General features: G+C 42.2%; 1 protein-coding gene across 2 annotated transcripts; it reads left to right on the forward strand.

The window, feature by feature from the left end:
* The first annotated feature begins 1,397 nt into the window (after positions 1–1,397).
* ZNF286A (zinc finger protein 286A) lies at positions 1,398–16,536 on the forward strand. 2 transcript variants are annotated; one of them, XM_061143531.1, is made up of 7 exons: positions 1,398–1,443; positions 1,723–1,933; positions 3,070–3,158; positions 6,782–6,896; positions 7,937–8,029; positions 12,205–13,460; positions 14,341–16,536. In XM_061143531.1, the coding sequence occupies exons 2-6, from the start codon at positions 1,897–1,899 to the stop codon at positions 13,434–13,436; spliced, it is 1,566 nt and encodes a 521-aa protein (XP_060999514.1). In that variant the 5' UTR covers positions 1,398–1,443; positions 1,723–1,896; the 3' UTR covers positions 13,437–13,460; positions 14,341–16,536. The 2 variants fall into 2 exon arrangements, with proteins under 2 accessions (XP_060999514.1, XP_060999513.1); XM_061143530.1 differs by having other exon boundaries at positions 12,205–16,536.
* Positions 16,537–17,268: the final 732 nt, after the last annotated feature.

The following is a 17,268-nucleotide window of genomic DNA, read 5'->3' on the forward strand; positions in this document are numbered from 1 at the left end:
TGGAGGTGAGGAGTCTTAACCCCTGGACTGCCAGGGAAATCCCAGGGGGTGCCTTATGGTATGAACTAAAAATCTTTTCCCCCAAAGTTTTTTTAAAACCACTGAAGGGTTTTAAGCAGGAATGTAACATCTTATTCTTACTTTAGAATGATCACCAGCCAGAACGTGTGGCTAACAAACTGGTGGGTAAGCAAACTTGACTTACAGAAATCAGCTAGGAGGCTGGTACCATAACACTAGAGAAATGTCGGTGTCTAGAACTAAGGTAATGAGGCTTCCCTGGTGGCTTAGACTTTAAAGAAACCGCCTGCAATGCAGGAGACCCAGGTTCGATCCCTGGGTCAGGAAGATCCCCTGGAGAAGGAAATGGATACCCACACCACTATTACACTAAGGTAATACTGAAGGGAAAAGAGAAACATGAACAAACTGGAGAATGATTTAAAGAGTACAGTGAATAGGACTTGGTGATGAATAAGCAGTGAGAGTTGAAGATATTCCGGTTCTGGCTTTTGCAAATGATTTGTGAGCAGTGATATTATTCACTGAGAAGAAGAGGGACAGTGTAGACAAAAATTAAAGTTCGAGGTGGGTAGGTTTGTCCAATAACTGAAAGTGAGTCCGACTCACTTGAGTCCGACTCTTTGCGATCCCATGGACTATAGTCCTTGGAATTCTCTAGGCCAGAAGACTGGAGTGGGTAGCCTTTCCCTTCTCCAGGGGATCGTCCCAATCCGGGGATCGAACCCAGGTCTCCCGCACGGCAGGCAGATTCTTTACCAACTGAGCTATCAGGGTAGCCCATTAACAGAATTAGAGACTAATCGTGCTCCCTTGAGAGAACACCTCCTTCGATAAATTTAATTTTTATGCTTTCAGAAAACCTGTTGCTCAAATCTGTTGAGCCAGTTGAAAGTGGCTGAATCTTTTCAACTCACCCATCTCACATGGGTGAATTTTCAGTATTACAAGTAGTCTACGAAAGCATGCACCTCGGTCTGCAAATACACCTTTCACACTGTTCGACAGCAAAGGATGAGTTTAGGAGAAAGGAGACGAATGTGGGGAGAGCCAAGTACTGTGAACATCTTACACTGGAGTGTGTTAAGTGGGACGCCTCAGCAGCGCCACGTGGAGACAGAGCGCGGGACTTGCAGTATCGCGGTTCTGCAGTTCGCTCTCTTGCGTGTCCTCGGGATCCCGCACGAGCTAAGTGCCCGCTACTCTCGCGAGAGGGAGGCAGCCCGCGGCTCTTAGGATTCCCCCAACCGCGCCACGCGTTCTCCCACCTGCTAAGGAGCGGGAGTCTGGCCGCGCCCGGGGCCTTCTGGGAATCGTAGTTCCGGGGCCGAAAGAGGCCCGCCAGCCTAACCCCCTGCTCTTGCGCATGCGCGGCCCCGCTGGCCCGAGAAGTTCATAGCCTTTGTGAGGCCGTGGTTGGGGGTGAGTTGTGGTTCAGGTGCCGGTTCTCTCACTCGGCCTCGGCAGTGCCCCCAGGGCAGCTGTCTGCACCGATCCGGGCTGGAGTGCGCGCTGGAGGAAGGGGCGTCGAGGGCAGGAACGAGGCCCGGGGGCTCGGGACGGGCGGGCGGGTGGGGGGCTTGGTCTGTGCGGCGGCCCCTCGGCGGCGACCGGGGCGCTGGTGCTCCGGCCGCGCGGTCCCCGAGCGGCAGCACCAGGCGCGAGCGCCCAGCCTCAGGGATGCTTGTCCCGGCTTTCCAGGTGCCAGCTTCGAGGGCCGAGCCGGCTCGGGACTGAGCGAAGCCTTTTGGAGGAGCCCCCCGAGGGGCGGCGGGAAGGAGGACCACGAGGCCTCGGGGCTTCCCGCCCCTCCGCCCCGAGAGGGCTGCGCTGGGGGGAGAACAGAACCTTCGCGGCCGGGAGGAGGCGGTGACCATGGAGACTGATGTGGCCGAAACCCCCGGGAAGAGAGGTGAGACGGGCCGGTGTTGAACTTGTGCTGGGGGCCGGGCCCGAATCCTTCCTGATGAACGGGAGTCAGTATTGTCCGGCTCCTTTGTCTGGGGACGGACGGGCTCTTCGAGTGAGAATGGAGAGCTTGCTGTGGGATCCCCCCTCTTCCCACTCCAGCTGGGTGCACAGCAAAGCCTCCATCAAAATGTGAGCGAAGTGTTATTAATAGCTGCTGAGGCTTGGGCATATCCTCTCACTTTGTCTCACACCTTCTTCTTCTCCTGGGTGGTTATACCATCCTAGCCTCATCAGTGGGTCCGACGGTGTAGGTTTTTGGTTGGCAAAAATATCTTACACATCTTCCCAGTTGGCTCAATGGTAAAGAACCCACCTACTAAAATGCAGGAGACACAGGAGAGAAAGGATCAATCCCTGAGTCTGGAAGATCCCCTGGGGAAGGAAATGGCAACCCACTGCAGCATTCTTGTCTGGGAAATCCCATAGACAGAGGAGCCTGGCGGGCTACAGTCCATGGGGTCGCAGAAAGTTGGACCCGACTGAGCACGCATGCATTTTCCACACCTGTTTTTCCACTTTGCACAAAAACTCTTTGATTTCAGTAGAGCAGATCCTTTGTCTTACAGAGGAGACACGAGGCATAGGAGTCAGTGACTGGCTTCCAGTTCTCCTAGATCAAGGCTTTCTTGAAGTTTGCTCTGTGACCTACATCAAATCCACGCCCCTCCCCCACCCCTGCTTGTTGGATTTTTAGGTTCTACCCCAGTCTCAAGTAATGATAATTATTTGGAGGTGGGATCCAGCAGTCCACCTTTGGACTAAGGTTGCAGGGTGATTTCTTTCAGAGCTGTTGAGCCTGTTTTTCCCATATTAATTTAATGTAGATTAAGCCTGGTGGGGGGGTGCGGCGGGGACTTTAATTTCCAGGCTCAAAGGGTGCCATCTTCCAGGATCTGTTAGGGTAACAGCAACTGAATGAATTGAAACCCCGAAGAGCAGCGTTCCTGAGTTATTTCCAGATTGGGATCCCTTCAGTAGCAGTGTCTGTAAGGAGCACCAGTAGTACAGTGGCAGGAGTTGCAAATCTGCATCACAAGATACATTTGGGTCCTATCATGACTGCTTTCTTGCCTTTAGCTCTGCCTCCCCAGGATTCTCCCTTTTCCCAAGAAGACTGCACAGAAGAGGGAGAAGTGGCAGCTTTGCGCCTCACGGCCAGGTCGCAGGTGAGTGAAAGTCTCTGCTGATTATTGAAATTCACCTTTTTTCTCAGATTGTGGACATACTCTCTTCTGTTTGAAGTGGCGTTTCTGTGTCCCACTAGAGCCCATATGCAGAGCTGAGTTCTGATTCTAAGAGATGGCTCGAGTGACTAGTGGATTCGGTGGGAAATGTTTTCTACTTCTTCACAGGATCTTGTGCATCTAGTTTTATCACTCAACAGGCATGGAAGGAGCTTTACCCTTCTTTAACGTGGCAGCTAATTTCTGTGCCTGGTATTTGGAAATGATTTTAAAAGACAGTGTGGTGCACTCTTCTTAAAATGTATGTTTCAGTTAGGGGGAAACAGCATACACATGACTGTTAAGTAGGAATTTAAGAAAGCACCTTAAGTGCTGGAGTGAATTATGAACATAATTATTCAGATAGTTCAAAGAAGTACCGGGAAAGGAAGACTATAGAAGGATTCTAATCAGCTCTCCAAGATGATGAATGCTCAGGTATTTTAGAGGTGAAGTGTTATCAAGTTGCAGCTTGCTTTCCAATCTCTCCCTTCCCCAGGGGCTGATATTAAGAATTGTTAATAATGGGACTTCACTGGCAGTCCAGTGGTTGAGACTGTGCTTCCTCTACAGGAGACTCGAGTTCAGTCCCTGGCCAGTGAACTAAGATCCCTCATCCCTGTGGTGTGGCCGAATATATATATATTAAAAGAGTTGTTGGATTTCAGTGGTAGTTGTAATATATAGGTGATTGGTATAATAGTCTTTCAACTTTCTTTGCATGTCCAAAAACTTTTAATTTTTATTAAACTTGGGTAGGAGAAAAGAGTTCTCCCTGATGTGTGTCATACCACAACCCAGAGATTCCTCCACTAGCCTCTCTCTTGGCTACTTTAACCCAGAGTGTGAAAAGTGGGCCTGACACTTTGCTACCGGTTATCAGAGTGATTTCTCAGGATCCTTGAGTACTTGGTGGTGTCCGTTGGTTTCTTGAATGTCTTACATGAATCTTGAAGAGTCTATCACTCAAGAAGCTTTTTAAGTTGCAGCTAATGAAAACTCAATTCAAACTGGCCCAAGCAAGTTTATTGACAATTATAAGGGAAAATCCAGGTCTTGCAAAAATTAAGCTCACACAGTGACATTAGAACCTGTTTTCTCCATTTCAGTCACCTTTTCTTTTCTCTCTGTATGTTTTGCATTCAGTCTTTTCTTCTAGTGGAGGCTGGCCCCTAACAAATTTAGGCTTACATCTTCCCATGTTGAAAATCAGAGGAAAAGAACATCTTCCCTTCTGGTCGTTCCAGATTCCAGAAGTACTGAAAGTTAACTCTAATGGGTATTATACCCTTCCTTGGACCATTATTTGCCAAATCTGACTGTGATAATCAGAGTAGAGAATAGACCTGAGCACACACATGTAAACCTGTATCCCACCCGTGGGTTAGAGGTGGAGCTGGTACTGCTTGAACTTCGTGGACTAAACGTGGCCAGGCATGGCAGCCAGAGGACAGTCAGGGTACAAGCACCAGAAGAAGGGTGAATGCTTAATACATTTCAACAAGAGACTAATTTCAAGAGTTGTTACAGCTTCAGGATGAATTAAACCTTTTATGGAAATTTTGAAAATTCTCTCTGTGTCCTTTTTGTATTGCATTAGATTTTGTTTGATGCTAATATTGCAACTGTCTTTCTTATTAGAATTTGCCTGGGCTGTGAATCTTTTACTTATCAGATTTTTTTTTTTTAATGTTTTAAAATTTTGCTTACAGTACAGGTGAAAGGCACAGACATGTATAGATATAAAAGTATATTATGCGTGCTAACCTCACCAAGTTCAGTTTGCTACCTCTCCCTACTAAGGATAACAGTTTGGTGTATATTTTTCCATATGTTTTCGTTGAACTTGAACTACTGTATTCAGACATGTAGTATACTATGTTTCCTTCCATTTCCCCACCCACCCACCCAGTCCCCAACTTTGGGGGTTTTGTCTGGATCTCTTTTTCTGTAAAGAGGATGTGTCTGTTTTAAGAAACCTTTTTATAAGGGAAATGAATTTATTCATATTAATATAATTACTTCTGTGTTTCACATTTTTGTTGCTGTGTTATTTTTGTAATTCTGTTTGCTATGCTTTCTCCATCTATATTTTTTTCTGCCCTTTGTGCAGTAGTTTGCATTTTGTTTTTCTGATTTTTTTTGGTTTGTTTTTCTGATTTTTTTTTTAATGGTTTGGAAGTTAATTTCCACTGTCAGTTTAGCTATAGATAGGCAGATTGGAGGATCAAAGTCATTTTTTTTCATAGTATCTTATCTCCTTAGTAGCTGATTAATGATTTTTACATTTTCTAAGGATGATTCCTATATTTTTTAAGTCTCTTTAAGATTAGTTCCATTTTGGGAAACTTTATTTGAAATAATTTGAGACTTATATAGCAAGTGGTAGAAAGATTTCTCATATACGTAGTCCATTTAGATTCTCCAGGATTTAACATTTCACTTCTTTTATTATTTTCTTTTTCCAGAATCAGGAAGTTGATGTTGTTATAGTACTATAACGTACTGCTCTTATTCATGTTTCCCAGTCCCTTATTTTTCTTTATTTTCTTCCCCTTAATTTCTGCTTTTATCCTGTAATTCCTTCTGTTTTCCCTCGTTCTGTCTCTAATTTGACTTGATGCTTTGTTCACTTAATTATAGTAATTTTTTAATGAAATGGAAGTGTTTCTTCTGAGTACAATTTTAGCCTTATGACATTGATTTTTGCCTTTTATTTCATTATTGTTTTGAAATTTTAATATTTTTTAATTTTAATTAATTTTTTCAATTACCACCAGTTATTGCTTTTTCATTTCTGTTTTGGAATTTATTAACATTTACTTTGTTACTTTTGCAAATGCTTTATGAATATTTAAACAGAAGTTGTTTTCTATCAAGTTATAGCATTTGGTATATTTATTTCAACAACCTGGAATATCATTCCCATTCTCTATCGCTTAAAGAGAAACATTGAGTACTGGTATGTGTCTTTTTCCAATGAGTTTTTGTATTTTGAGTGTTAGATAAACTCAGTCCTACATGTGAACATTTACATTTTATATCTCTACCGTTTCTTAATCTATTGCTGTCATTTTCCAGTTTAATGCTTTTTGCTTTGAATTGCTTCCGTGCTTCACTGAATTTGATGCCCGTCTGTTCCACAGCTTGTCTAGTCACAAGTTCTGTGTAAATTATCTTTCAAGATTTTTATTGAGGACTCAGAAGGAGAATTAAACAGATGTGCTTTTTGTCTCTGCCTATATTTCATTAACTTTGCCAAACTGTTTTGTTGATTCATTGGATCCTGTTTTAACTCTTGATTCCCCAGAAAAAATGATAGTCTCTCAGTGCAGAAACCATGGTCTTCTTTGGATTCTCATGTTGGATCTTGGACAGTGTGCCTGGCACATAATTGTTACCCAGCGACTCTACATGGAAAGTCCAGAACACATGAGAATGCTTGTCTCTCACTGTAGTCATTCCCCCTGTTGAGTACATCTACGTGCTTACTCCAGGGCCAGCAGAAACCGAGAGGGAGACTGCAGAGAGACGAATGGTGAACAGAAGTATGTTTTGTGTCTTAGGCATCAGTGACCTTCAAGGATGTGGCCATGGACTTTACCCCAGAGGAGTGGGGGAGGCTGGATCCTGCCCAGAGGGACGTGATGCTGGAGAACTACAGGAACCTGGTCTCACTCTGTAAGGACAGACTCTCACTGTGACTCCTGACCTGCTTATGGGGACCTCACTGTTTTATTGACAGTAAAGTAGCTTAACAAAGCCAGAAATTATGTAAAGTGTTGGTCCCTTTGGGACCTGTTTATGCTGTAAGGTCTTGGTGAAATGTCTGGGCTTGTTTTCTTTTATTTAGGAGTCTTTGGATTCAGGTGACAGAAACTGAATTCACACTAGCTTGAAAGGGAATCAGGTACGGTGTCAGGAATTTCTTTTATCTGCTTATTTTTTAATGACATGCCATAGGTTTGCCTGAATCTCCTTGTGGGCAGAGATGGCCTTTGGCCTCTCTAGGATTACGTCGTTCTTCCCAGTTACAGAGCTGAGGAAAGAAAGAGGGCTTCTGTCCTGGGAGTTTCAGCAGATAGGCTTATGTGTCCATCATGAGACAGTTACTCAAGCCAGGGAAATAGAGAACGCTCTGGCCAGTTTGGAACCTGTGTCCACCTCTGTGTGGTGTGCTTGTGTGCAAGTGTGTGCATGCACACACATGCATGCACATGTATGTGTTTGTATGAGGAGTCGAAGGAACTATCTTAGCTCCTCCCAAATTACATAATAAATTCCATAAGAAAGTGGGTTCTATAACTGAAGAAGAAAGAGAGGAAAACATCAAAAACAACTAATCAGACCCCCAGGCTCATGGTGCTGCTGCAGGGGTCCCACTTCACCCGGCTCTTTCCCTGAGCTGAGGACTGATGAGCAGTATCTCCCTGGGACTCCTGTAATAAACAAGTGAGAAATTCTTTTTGTTTTCCCATTTTTTACAGGCTAAATGTTTGTCTTTTCAAAGGCGTGTGACTCCTTACTGTTCCCAGACTCTTGCTGCACATGTTTTAAGCTTCATTGATAGGCTTCCACCTCCATTATTCCAGAACTTCCTATGGTGTCTTGTCTTTGTGGATCCAGGGGTTGGGCCTGTGCTCTGGGACAGAGCTTTATACCCATCACCAAGAACTAAGTTCCTTTTTTTTTTTTTTTTTTTTAATTTTTCTAATGAGCAGGGCTTCCAGTTTCCAAACCTGAGAACCACAGTTTGGAGAATGGAAAAGAACCACTGCTGCTTGAGAGAAAAGCCCCCAGAAGCAGCTGCTCAGGTGAGTCAGATAGATGGGGGTCTTCAGAAAGAACAGTCCCATGGGATGCTAAAGAAGTCAGGACTTCCTGGTGGTCCAGTAGTTAAGACTCCTTGCTTACAATGCAGGAGCCATGGGTTCAATCACTAGTCAAGGTACTAAGATCCTGCATGCTGTCTCTACTTGCTTATGTCAAGAGATGTTACAGTACAACATGTTGAAAACTGAATGCCTGGTATTTGCCCAAATTCTCCATCCCCCTAACAGGATCCTCTTCCAATAATTGTATTAATGATACTCACTGCTTACCAAATTGTACATGTCAGAAATCTGAACAATCTTTACATAACCCCTTCACCTTTATCCAGTTCGTCCTTGTGTTTATCTGATCACTTCTAAGTATTTCCTCACCATTAACATCCCTCTGTCTCCCTTTCATCTGAGGTCATCTCCCTGACTCCACCCTTACCCCTGTAAACCATTCTTCATGTGGCAGTGAGTGATGTTTTCAAAATGTAAGTCTGATGGCATCACCCTTTTGCTTAGGGCTGGTCCATGGCTTCCCATTGCTCTTAAGCTGACAGCCAAAATCCTCGAGGCCTATAGATGCTTGTAAAATCTGTCCCTTACTCATAATATCCAGCCCTGCTTCATACCTACTTTCCCTCCGATTTTGTACCTTATCTTAGCAACTCTTAATGGTTTTAGCATCATTGAACCTATTTAACTCCCCAAATTGTTGAGAATCCTAGCAAGCTTTTGTTTATGTGGGTTATATCTACCAGTAGTTACCATATTAGAAACTAAAAGTGAGAAAGATTTTAAACTATTGTATGATTAATTTAGAAATAACAATTATAAACCCATTACATGTTAACACAAATAACACAATTTAAATAAAAATTATTTCTCTACAACAAATTAATTGAAAAGAATGGCATTGTTTTACATTTTTGCAGGTCTTTTTGTATATGGCTAATAGAGGACAGCTTTATAATTACATCTGCTTCTGAATGCAGCTTGATATGATGCATTGTTTTGGTTGGCCTGTATGAAGAATATTGCCTCACACCAATATTTAGTTGGAAGAAGTGGGAATATTTTATAGCCTTTTCAGATAATTTTGGCTTTTCTCCTGATTATACACCAAAATTGGGCAAGTAGTAGTTTCCTAAAGGTTAGGTGCAGGTGCATCTGAAGCCATATCCTTGAACTTTTCATACTCTTAAAATCTATTGATCTTTTGGAAAATTTTGGTTTACTAAGTTAGGCAGATCTTCCAAATATTGACACATTGTGCAGTATTTTAAAAGCACAATTTTCAGTATCACCCCTGACCTTATCAGAAAAGCCTTTAAGTATTAGGAAACTATCAAGCTCTCGGTGGGAGGTAAAAGTTTTCCAAAATTCTAATTTCTGCCTAAAAGCTCACATTTTTTCAAGTACTGTCAGTCGTTTTCTTTGAAATGGTAGGCTTATCTTTTTTTCAGTTTTTAGGGAATATCTGCCAGATACCCAACATAGATAACATAGTTGTCAGTCATTCTTTCAAGTATAAGTGCTAGTCTGTTTAAAAAAGAAAAACTGACTGCTTCCACAATGGATGGTTTGCCTCAAGACAAGCACCATATTTTGATATGAGTGGACTTGCATTATGAATATTTCCTATTTCATCATCTAGAATGTTAAAAGGGTGTGTAGTCAAAGTTTAATATATTAAAATTAATTTGATAAATTAATAATGTTTCCTGTTGTTTCCACAGACATTTTTAGGTGAAACTGGCTTTTTTTTTTTTTTTTTTTTGCTTAACTGAGAGTACACAGCAGGGGAAAATGTAATAGCTACTAGTACACCTGGTGTTTTGTCCTGATTTGTGCATAAGTTGTGGGCAGTTTCACCACCATTACTTTTGCAACATAAATGCAAACGTCAAGACAATGAAAAAGGCCAATAAGATCCAAGTATTATTTTGAAAACAGTTTTGAACCTAGAGACTCCCAGAGGTCCACAGACCACACTTTGAAATCACTGCCCGAACTAGCCTTACATCAATTTATATTTTACAAACAACTTACATAGCACCTATGCTGTATCAGGGTCCTCAGTGTTTTATAAATATCCTCATTTAATGTTCTTTGAGGTAGGTGTTGTTTTTATTCTTCATGAAGCAGGTACTGTTTTTGCTCCATCTTACAGATAAGGAAGCTAAAGTAGAAAAGTTAAATAACTTGGGCCAGGTCACATGGCTGGAAGTGGCAGAGCTGGTTTTAAATTCACGCGTTCTGATTTCAGAGTCCATGCTCTCAACTGCTCTGCTCTTCCTAAGTACTGCCTCTCACCTTGGGGCTTCTGTACATATCATTTCCTCTACCTGGAAGGCTCACTTCTGCATCTGTACCTGTTACCTGGAACACTCACCCGGACCCCATCCCCACTTGGATTTCAGCTCAGTGATTTACCTTCTCAGGGAGGACCCCACCTCCCCCACCCCCCTGGATTCCCCTTATAATCTTTCACAGCATCATTTGCCTTTTATTTCTTACTACGGTGCATTTTTTATATGTATTCATGGATGTCAGACTAAATTTTTTTCTCCCCTTGTGTACATAGGGACTGTTTGTTTTTCCCCAGAGCTTAGCATATCCAATAGATAATCACTGAATGAACGGATAGACGAGTAGATAAATGAACAGAGTTCATCTGGCTGTGTGGAATGAGGGACAGGTCTAACTTGTCTTCTGAGTGTTTAATAAGTCACAGGACCATTTGCTTTAAAAACCAATTATCTTTAGTTCACTGATTGAAATTCCACCTTCGTATTGTCCTTAATTCCTTTTTATACTTGACTGTTTCTGAAATTGCTCTTCTGTTTCATTTTCTGTTGTTTGTTGTTGTTTAGTTGCTAAATCATATCTCTTTTGCGACCCCATTAACCCACCAGGCTTCTCTGTCCATGGGCTTTCTCAGGCAAGAATACTGGAGTGGGTTGCCATTTACTCCTCCAGGAGATCTTCCCAACCCAGGGATTGAACCCATGTCTCCTTCATTTCAGACAGATTCTTCACCACTGAGCCACCTGGGAAGTCCACCTATCAAGCTACCAGACTTTTTTCCTACCATACCTTTTTTTAGGCAACCAAGAATTTATCTAGTCAAATGGATTTCACTGAACTATTTATTTATTCTTTGGAACTATACTCTTTATAAATTATCTTAGCTTTATAATTTCATATTGAACACAAAAATTCTAATAAATATATAGTAGATATATTCAGAGAGGTTGGCTACTGTCCCTGCTGTCTTGTATTCTGATGCTCTTTCTGTAGGTAATCTTATTTATTAGTATTTCATGTATCTGTCCTTGATTTTGGAAAATGTAACCAAATATGTCGATAATATGTATATCTCTCAAAGTAGCAAACCAAACACAACACACTCCTTTCCAGTTTGCTGGGGTTTTTTAAGTCTATTTAATGTATCCTGAAGATCACCTCCTAGCAATTATGTAGTGATCATTCTCCTATTTTTTTAAGTTGCACATACTCCATTGTGTGTATACACCATAATTTAATCAGTTCTCTATAGAATATTTGAGATGTTACCAGTTTTGCTACCTCAATTAGTGTTGTAATGTTTAGCCTTGTGCAGGTATAATTTAATATATTTGCCATTATATCTTAGGGAGGTCATAGATTTTTGCATGGGGACATTATAAATGCGTTCTTAGGGGATATTTTAAACTGAAAATGGAGTGCATAGTAGGATTGAGTAGGGCTGGGTGTCTGGAAACTTAGAAGTCATCACTGTGCCTGCACCAAGGTGGTGACTGCCTGGCTGTTTCTGATAGACAGCACTTGATGTTCTGTGAGAGGTTGTTCCTCCCCTATCCTGATCTGGGATACTCATTTCCTGCTCATCCAGCAATGTAGCACTTCTTCTCCATCCTTCCTCTTGTCTTTCTGGTCATCTTTTGCCCTATTCTGCCTCCTGGGTCAGATGGTGTACTGATTTATCTGCATACTCTGTACATTCGTTCCCCTCCATTTGCTTCTCTTTGCAAATCATCTTCCAGGAGTCAAATCTACTTCCTCATTGAAGCCATGCTTTTCACCTTCATTAACTCTGACCTGTTACAGAACTGCCATTTTGTCAAACTCAGAGGACGAAGGAAATTTGCATTTCCAATTTCTTTCAGACTCGGAGACTAGTCCCAGAAGCAAGGATTCAACTTCAGTGCAAGATTTTTCCAAAGAAGAATCATGCCAGGTTGCAGTCATAGACAGGCTGACAAGGGACAGTGTCTGTGACTCCAGCACAGAAACAACTCTCGACTGTGAAGGGTGGTTGGAGAATCAGCAGGGAAGTCAGGAGAGACACTGGAGAGGAATGTTCACCCACATGAATTCACTCCCAGAAGAGAGAGCCCCTGAGCATGATGTTTACTGGAGAAACCTAGGCCAGAAGTCAGTCCTTCTCACTCAAGACAGAGTTCCCAAAGGACCCTATGCCTTCCACACCCTAGAAAAAAGACTGAAACAGAAATCTACCTTAATGAAAAAGCAGAGGACCTATAAAGAAAAGAAACCTCATAAATGCAATGACTGTGGTGAACTCTTCACTTACCACTCAGTGCTCATTCGACACCAGAGGGTCCATACAGGGGAGAAGCCCTACAGCTGTGCAGACTGTGGGAAATCTTTCAGCCACAGGGCTAATTTAACCAAACATCAAAGAACTCACACAAGAATTCTCTTCGAGTGCAGTGAGTGCAAAAAAGCCTTCACCGAAAGCGCATCCCTTGCCATTCATCAGAGGATTCACATCGGAGAGAGACCATATGAGTGCGGCGAGTGTGGGAAAGGCTTTAATCGAAGCACCCACCTTGTGCAGCACCAGCTGATCCACACGGGGGTGAAGCCCTATGAATGTAACGAGTGTGATAAAGCCTTCATTCATTCCTCAGCGCTCATTAAACATCAAAGAACTCACACTGGAGAGAAACCTTACAAATGCCAGGAGTGTGGGAAAGCCTTTAGCCACTGCTCATCACTTACCAAACATCAGAGGGTTCACACTGGAGAAAAACCCTATGAGTGCAGCGAATGTGGGAAGACCTTCAGTCAGAGCACACATCTTGTCCAGCATCAGAGGATTCACACGGGAGAGAAACCCTACGAGTGTCACGAGTGTGGGAAAACCTTCAGCCGGAGCTCCAATTTCGCTAAACATCAAAGAATTCATATTGGCAAGAAACCATACAAATGTAACGAGTGCAGCAAAGCCTTCATTCATTCGTCAGCCCTTATTCAACACCAGAGAACTCATACTGGGGAGAAACCCTACAGGTGTAACGAATGTGGGAAGAGCTTTAAGTGCAGTTCATCCCTCATCAGACATCAGAGGATTCACATGGAAGAGCAGCCCTGAAAAATGACTTGAGTGCAAAGGAATGTAAGTTGGTGTTATTGCTGTGTTAAATACCTGAATGGTTTAGGAAGAAGACCCAAAAAATGCTGCCCGAGAAACAGTTCTGTGTGCATCTAATTCTACTCACATAATACAGTAGTTTTGAGCCATAAACAATGTTTTTTCTATCCATTGATTTGATCATTCTGAATGCTTCCAGCCAGAAATCTCAAAGGTTGATCCCTAAACCACCATCCCGCTACCCATAATGCTCTTTTGTAGAAATTCAGAAAGTCCTTGGGAGTGGGTAGCAATACAGTCATTGTGAAGTCCAGTTCCCCCTCTTTGTCATGCCAAAGCCTGTTACTGCATCTCACTGTGTAAGGACATCCTTATCTTGTAGGTGAGGCTGAGGGTTCATATCCTCACTTACCAGGAAGACACAGAGCTGTTTATTTTCAAATCCAAAGTGGATACCCAGCTGTCTGGAGAATGTCATTTTCTTTACATTAACTATAAAAATTTAAAGATTAGAGTTGAAATACACTCTGGCTTCCCTCCCAGCCCCAAAGGCTGCTGTCTCAATTGATGAACAAATGGGGTCTGAGTTAGGCCTGCATGGATTAGGCTGACACTTAGATGATTATTACCCCTCTGCTGGGTACATCCTCACTTCACACTTCCTTGGAAGTGACCTTGAGATAGGGAAAGAGTTGGAACCTTAACTATAGTTTTTTTCAGGTCCCTCTTTCCTTATCTTTGACATTGAATAAATCCTTAGTTTTCTGTAACTACAGAATTAGGGAGATTTCACTCCTTTACCTCATTCTGCTCTGTGTAAAGTAAGTTTTGTCACTTTGAGAAAAAGCCCCTGGGATATGGAGAGTCTAGAAAGTTGACTGATTCACTGTGCTGTTCCATTTAGAGTCCCAGGCAAGAAGAAGACCTGGAGCAGCTCCGAGGCACAAGAAATATATCCTCAGACCTCACATTATGCACATTTTTTGTCATCGTTCTCCTGTGTATTGGTCTTTGTTGTATTCTAGAGCCCTGGAGAAGGTAGAAAAGGCACAGAACCACACTGATCTTGACATAAGTTACGTGGGTGACCAAAGACCTTGTAGTGGGATGGAAACACAAAAGCAAGAGTTCAAATAAATATTTAGCAGGGCACCACACAAATGTCTTGTTATAGACTTTTTATTTTATTGTTACAGAGACTAACAGACTGTGAAAAGAAGATTATAGAATAGAGAGAGGAAACAGTTGCAGATTTCCTCTTCTAAATCTTGTCCTTGATGAACACTCAACAGCCAGCCCATGCTTTTCCCCTCCACATTATCCCCATTACTCCTTACAGTTCTCATCGTTCCCTCCATATACCTTAGTTCTATCATTGAGGGAAAGGAGAGGGAGAGTTTAAAGTGGGGGTAATAGAAATCAAGGGCAGGTCTAAAGCCAGCAATAATGGTAACCAAAACAATAGGAAATAGAGTGTAAAGGACTAAGGACAGGCTTTGAAAACAATTAAAAAAAAAAAAAATCTTTAAAGAGGTGGAACTCTTGAGAGATGAAACTAGGAGAATGGCTGACATAGGACAAAATAAAAAGGAGCTCAGCCCTCTCATCACTTGATACTCAGATTAACAACCTGAAGCAGGAATTGACAAACTGGCCTGGACCCACCACCTATTTCTGTAAATAGTGTTTAATTGGAACTGGGCCTCACTCATTATTTACATGTTATGTGTAGCTGTTTTTGTACTAAAATAGTGGAATTAAGTAGTTAAGGCAGAGATTTCATGTCCCAAAAAGCCTGAAACACTTGCTGTTTCTCAACATTCCAGGTGTTTGAGTGAGAAGAAGTTCATTCATCATTTGGCAGCCAATACTTGGCTAACACAAGATTAGTGGGTTTGAATCCTATCACCTCCACTTGGCAATTATGTGACTTTGAAAAGCTACTTTCTGAGCCCCAGTCTTATCTGTAAAATGGGAACAGGTCATCTCTCAAGACTGTTGTGAGGGTAAGACTGCAGGTAGAGAATCTAGCACACAATTACTCTCTTCTCTCATTAGTTTCCAGGAGCCCCCACATAAACTAAAATCCATGGGTGCTTACAGAAAATGATGTAGTACAGTTGGCCCTCTGTTTCTGAGGCTTTTGCATTCTCATATTCAACCAACCATGGATGGAAATTTGCATCCACGGTTGGTTGAATCTGCTGATGCAAAACAAAGGGCAGGTTGTATTTATTAAAAACACGCATGTAAGTGGACCTGTGAAGTTCAAACCTGTGCTATTCAAGGAAGGATTGACTTAACATTTTAATGAAGTGGTGAGTCAGTTTAGTCTGCTGTAATGAAATGTCACTAAGTGGTTTGTTTATAAACAACTGTCTCACAGTTCTGGAGACTGGAAAGTCCAGTATCAAGACCCTGGTAGAATGTCTGATGAGGCCCCTTCCTGGTCCATAGATGGCCATCTGTTTGCTGTGTCCTCCCATGGTGGAAGGGCTGGGGAGGTCTCTGGGGCCTCTTTCATGAGGGCATGTTTGTGAGGACTCCCCTCATGACCTCATCACCTCCCAAAGGTCCCGCTTCCAAATACCAGCACTTTGGGGATTAGGTTTCAAGGTGAATTGGGGGGTGGAGGTGGGGACACAAACATTCCATCTATTAACAAGTGGCTGAGCATCAATCAGAAGTACTTAAGTGTGTTTTCCACACCCTTTGTTTATTGATCTGGAGTTGACCACCCTGCACATGAGTAGAGAAGGGCTTCACAGCTCTCTGCTCTTGTTCCATCCCACACAGCCTCCTGGAGACCTCATGGAATCTGCCTTTTTTCCTTCTAAGAATCACATAACCAGGAGCTGTCCCATATGTCTTCTAACTGCAGTTTAGGTCAAGGGACTTAGTCTAAGCTAGTTTTACTAAGAGCTCTGGCCCTTTTCATATCAGCATTTGTTCCTTTTATGCTTAAGAGTTTAATCTGACTGCGTGTTTGTACTCCCATGGGAATCATGGAAGTTTTAGTGTCCTGCTTTTCAAATGTTTTTGATTATCTGTAAATTTGATTGTTCTTATTGGCCTACTGTCAATAAAGATATCGTTTGTATATTTGTTGTCAGAAACTTTTGTAAAATACTTTTAAATTCTCATTTAAGCATGTTTTGAGAACTAAAGAAAGACCAACTATAAAATATCTCCACGTAATTCAGGAAACTGATTGCATTTCTAATTGTTAAACTGGGCTTAATAACCTCTATCCTAGAGAAGGTGAAAGAGCCAAGGAAGATTATTCCTACCAAGTGCTGCTCAGGCCAAGTACATCCCTCACTTAGGAGTGATGGGGAGACCAAGGAGGGAAGGACTTCATATAAAAAGTACAATTAAAACTAAGCTAAATACCTTGTTGGGCCAGACACAGAATAATCCACACATACTAAAATGCACACATTTATAGCACACTGGATGCTAATCTGTGGGGTTGAAAACTAGATGATCCTTAGCTTTGACAGGACAGAATGGGTAGTGTTTATGGAGGTCGAGGAGAGGAGCCTCTGAGTTGCTAGTTTTATTCTATTTTCTTACACTGTGTTGGTAGTTACAAAGGTGTGGTCACTTCGTAATAAGTCACTAAGCAGTAGAGTTATGATTTCTGTCCTTTCTGCTGTATGTTATACTTCAAATAATGCACTTGAATACATTCTGTAATTAAGGTAAATAATACAAAGTATAATAAGAGTTTGCAATCTTATTTCCATTTCATGGAAAACAGTCACCAGAAGGACTCCAAGATTAAGTACCGTGGGCCCAGGGTTCAAGCCCTGGTCGGGGAGCTAAGATG

This window comes from Dama dama, chromosome 5, assembly GCF_033118175.1.
Source record: "Dama dama isolate Ldn47 chromosome 5, ASM3311817v1, whole genome shotgun sequence".
NCBI lineage: Eukaryota > Metazoa > Chordata > Mammalia > Artiodactyla > Cervidae > Dama > Dama dama.

What these genes read in the sequence shown, in the direction of transcription:
- ZNF286A (XM_061143530.1), top strand. Translation starts at nt 1,897, where the DNA reads ATGGAGACTGATGTGGCCGAAACCCCCGGGAAGAGAG. An exon ending in CAGGAACCTGGTCTCACTCT is followed by an intron (nt 6,897 to 7,936) that starts GTAAGGACAGAC and finishes TCTAATGAGCAG; the next exon opens with GGCTTCCAGTTTCCAAACCT. An exon ending in CCCCAGAAGCAGCTGCTCAG is followed by an intron (nt 8,030 to 12,204) that starts GTGAGTCAGATA and finishes AATTTCTTTCAG; the next exon opens with ACTCGGAGACTAGTCCCAGA.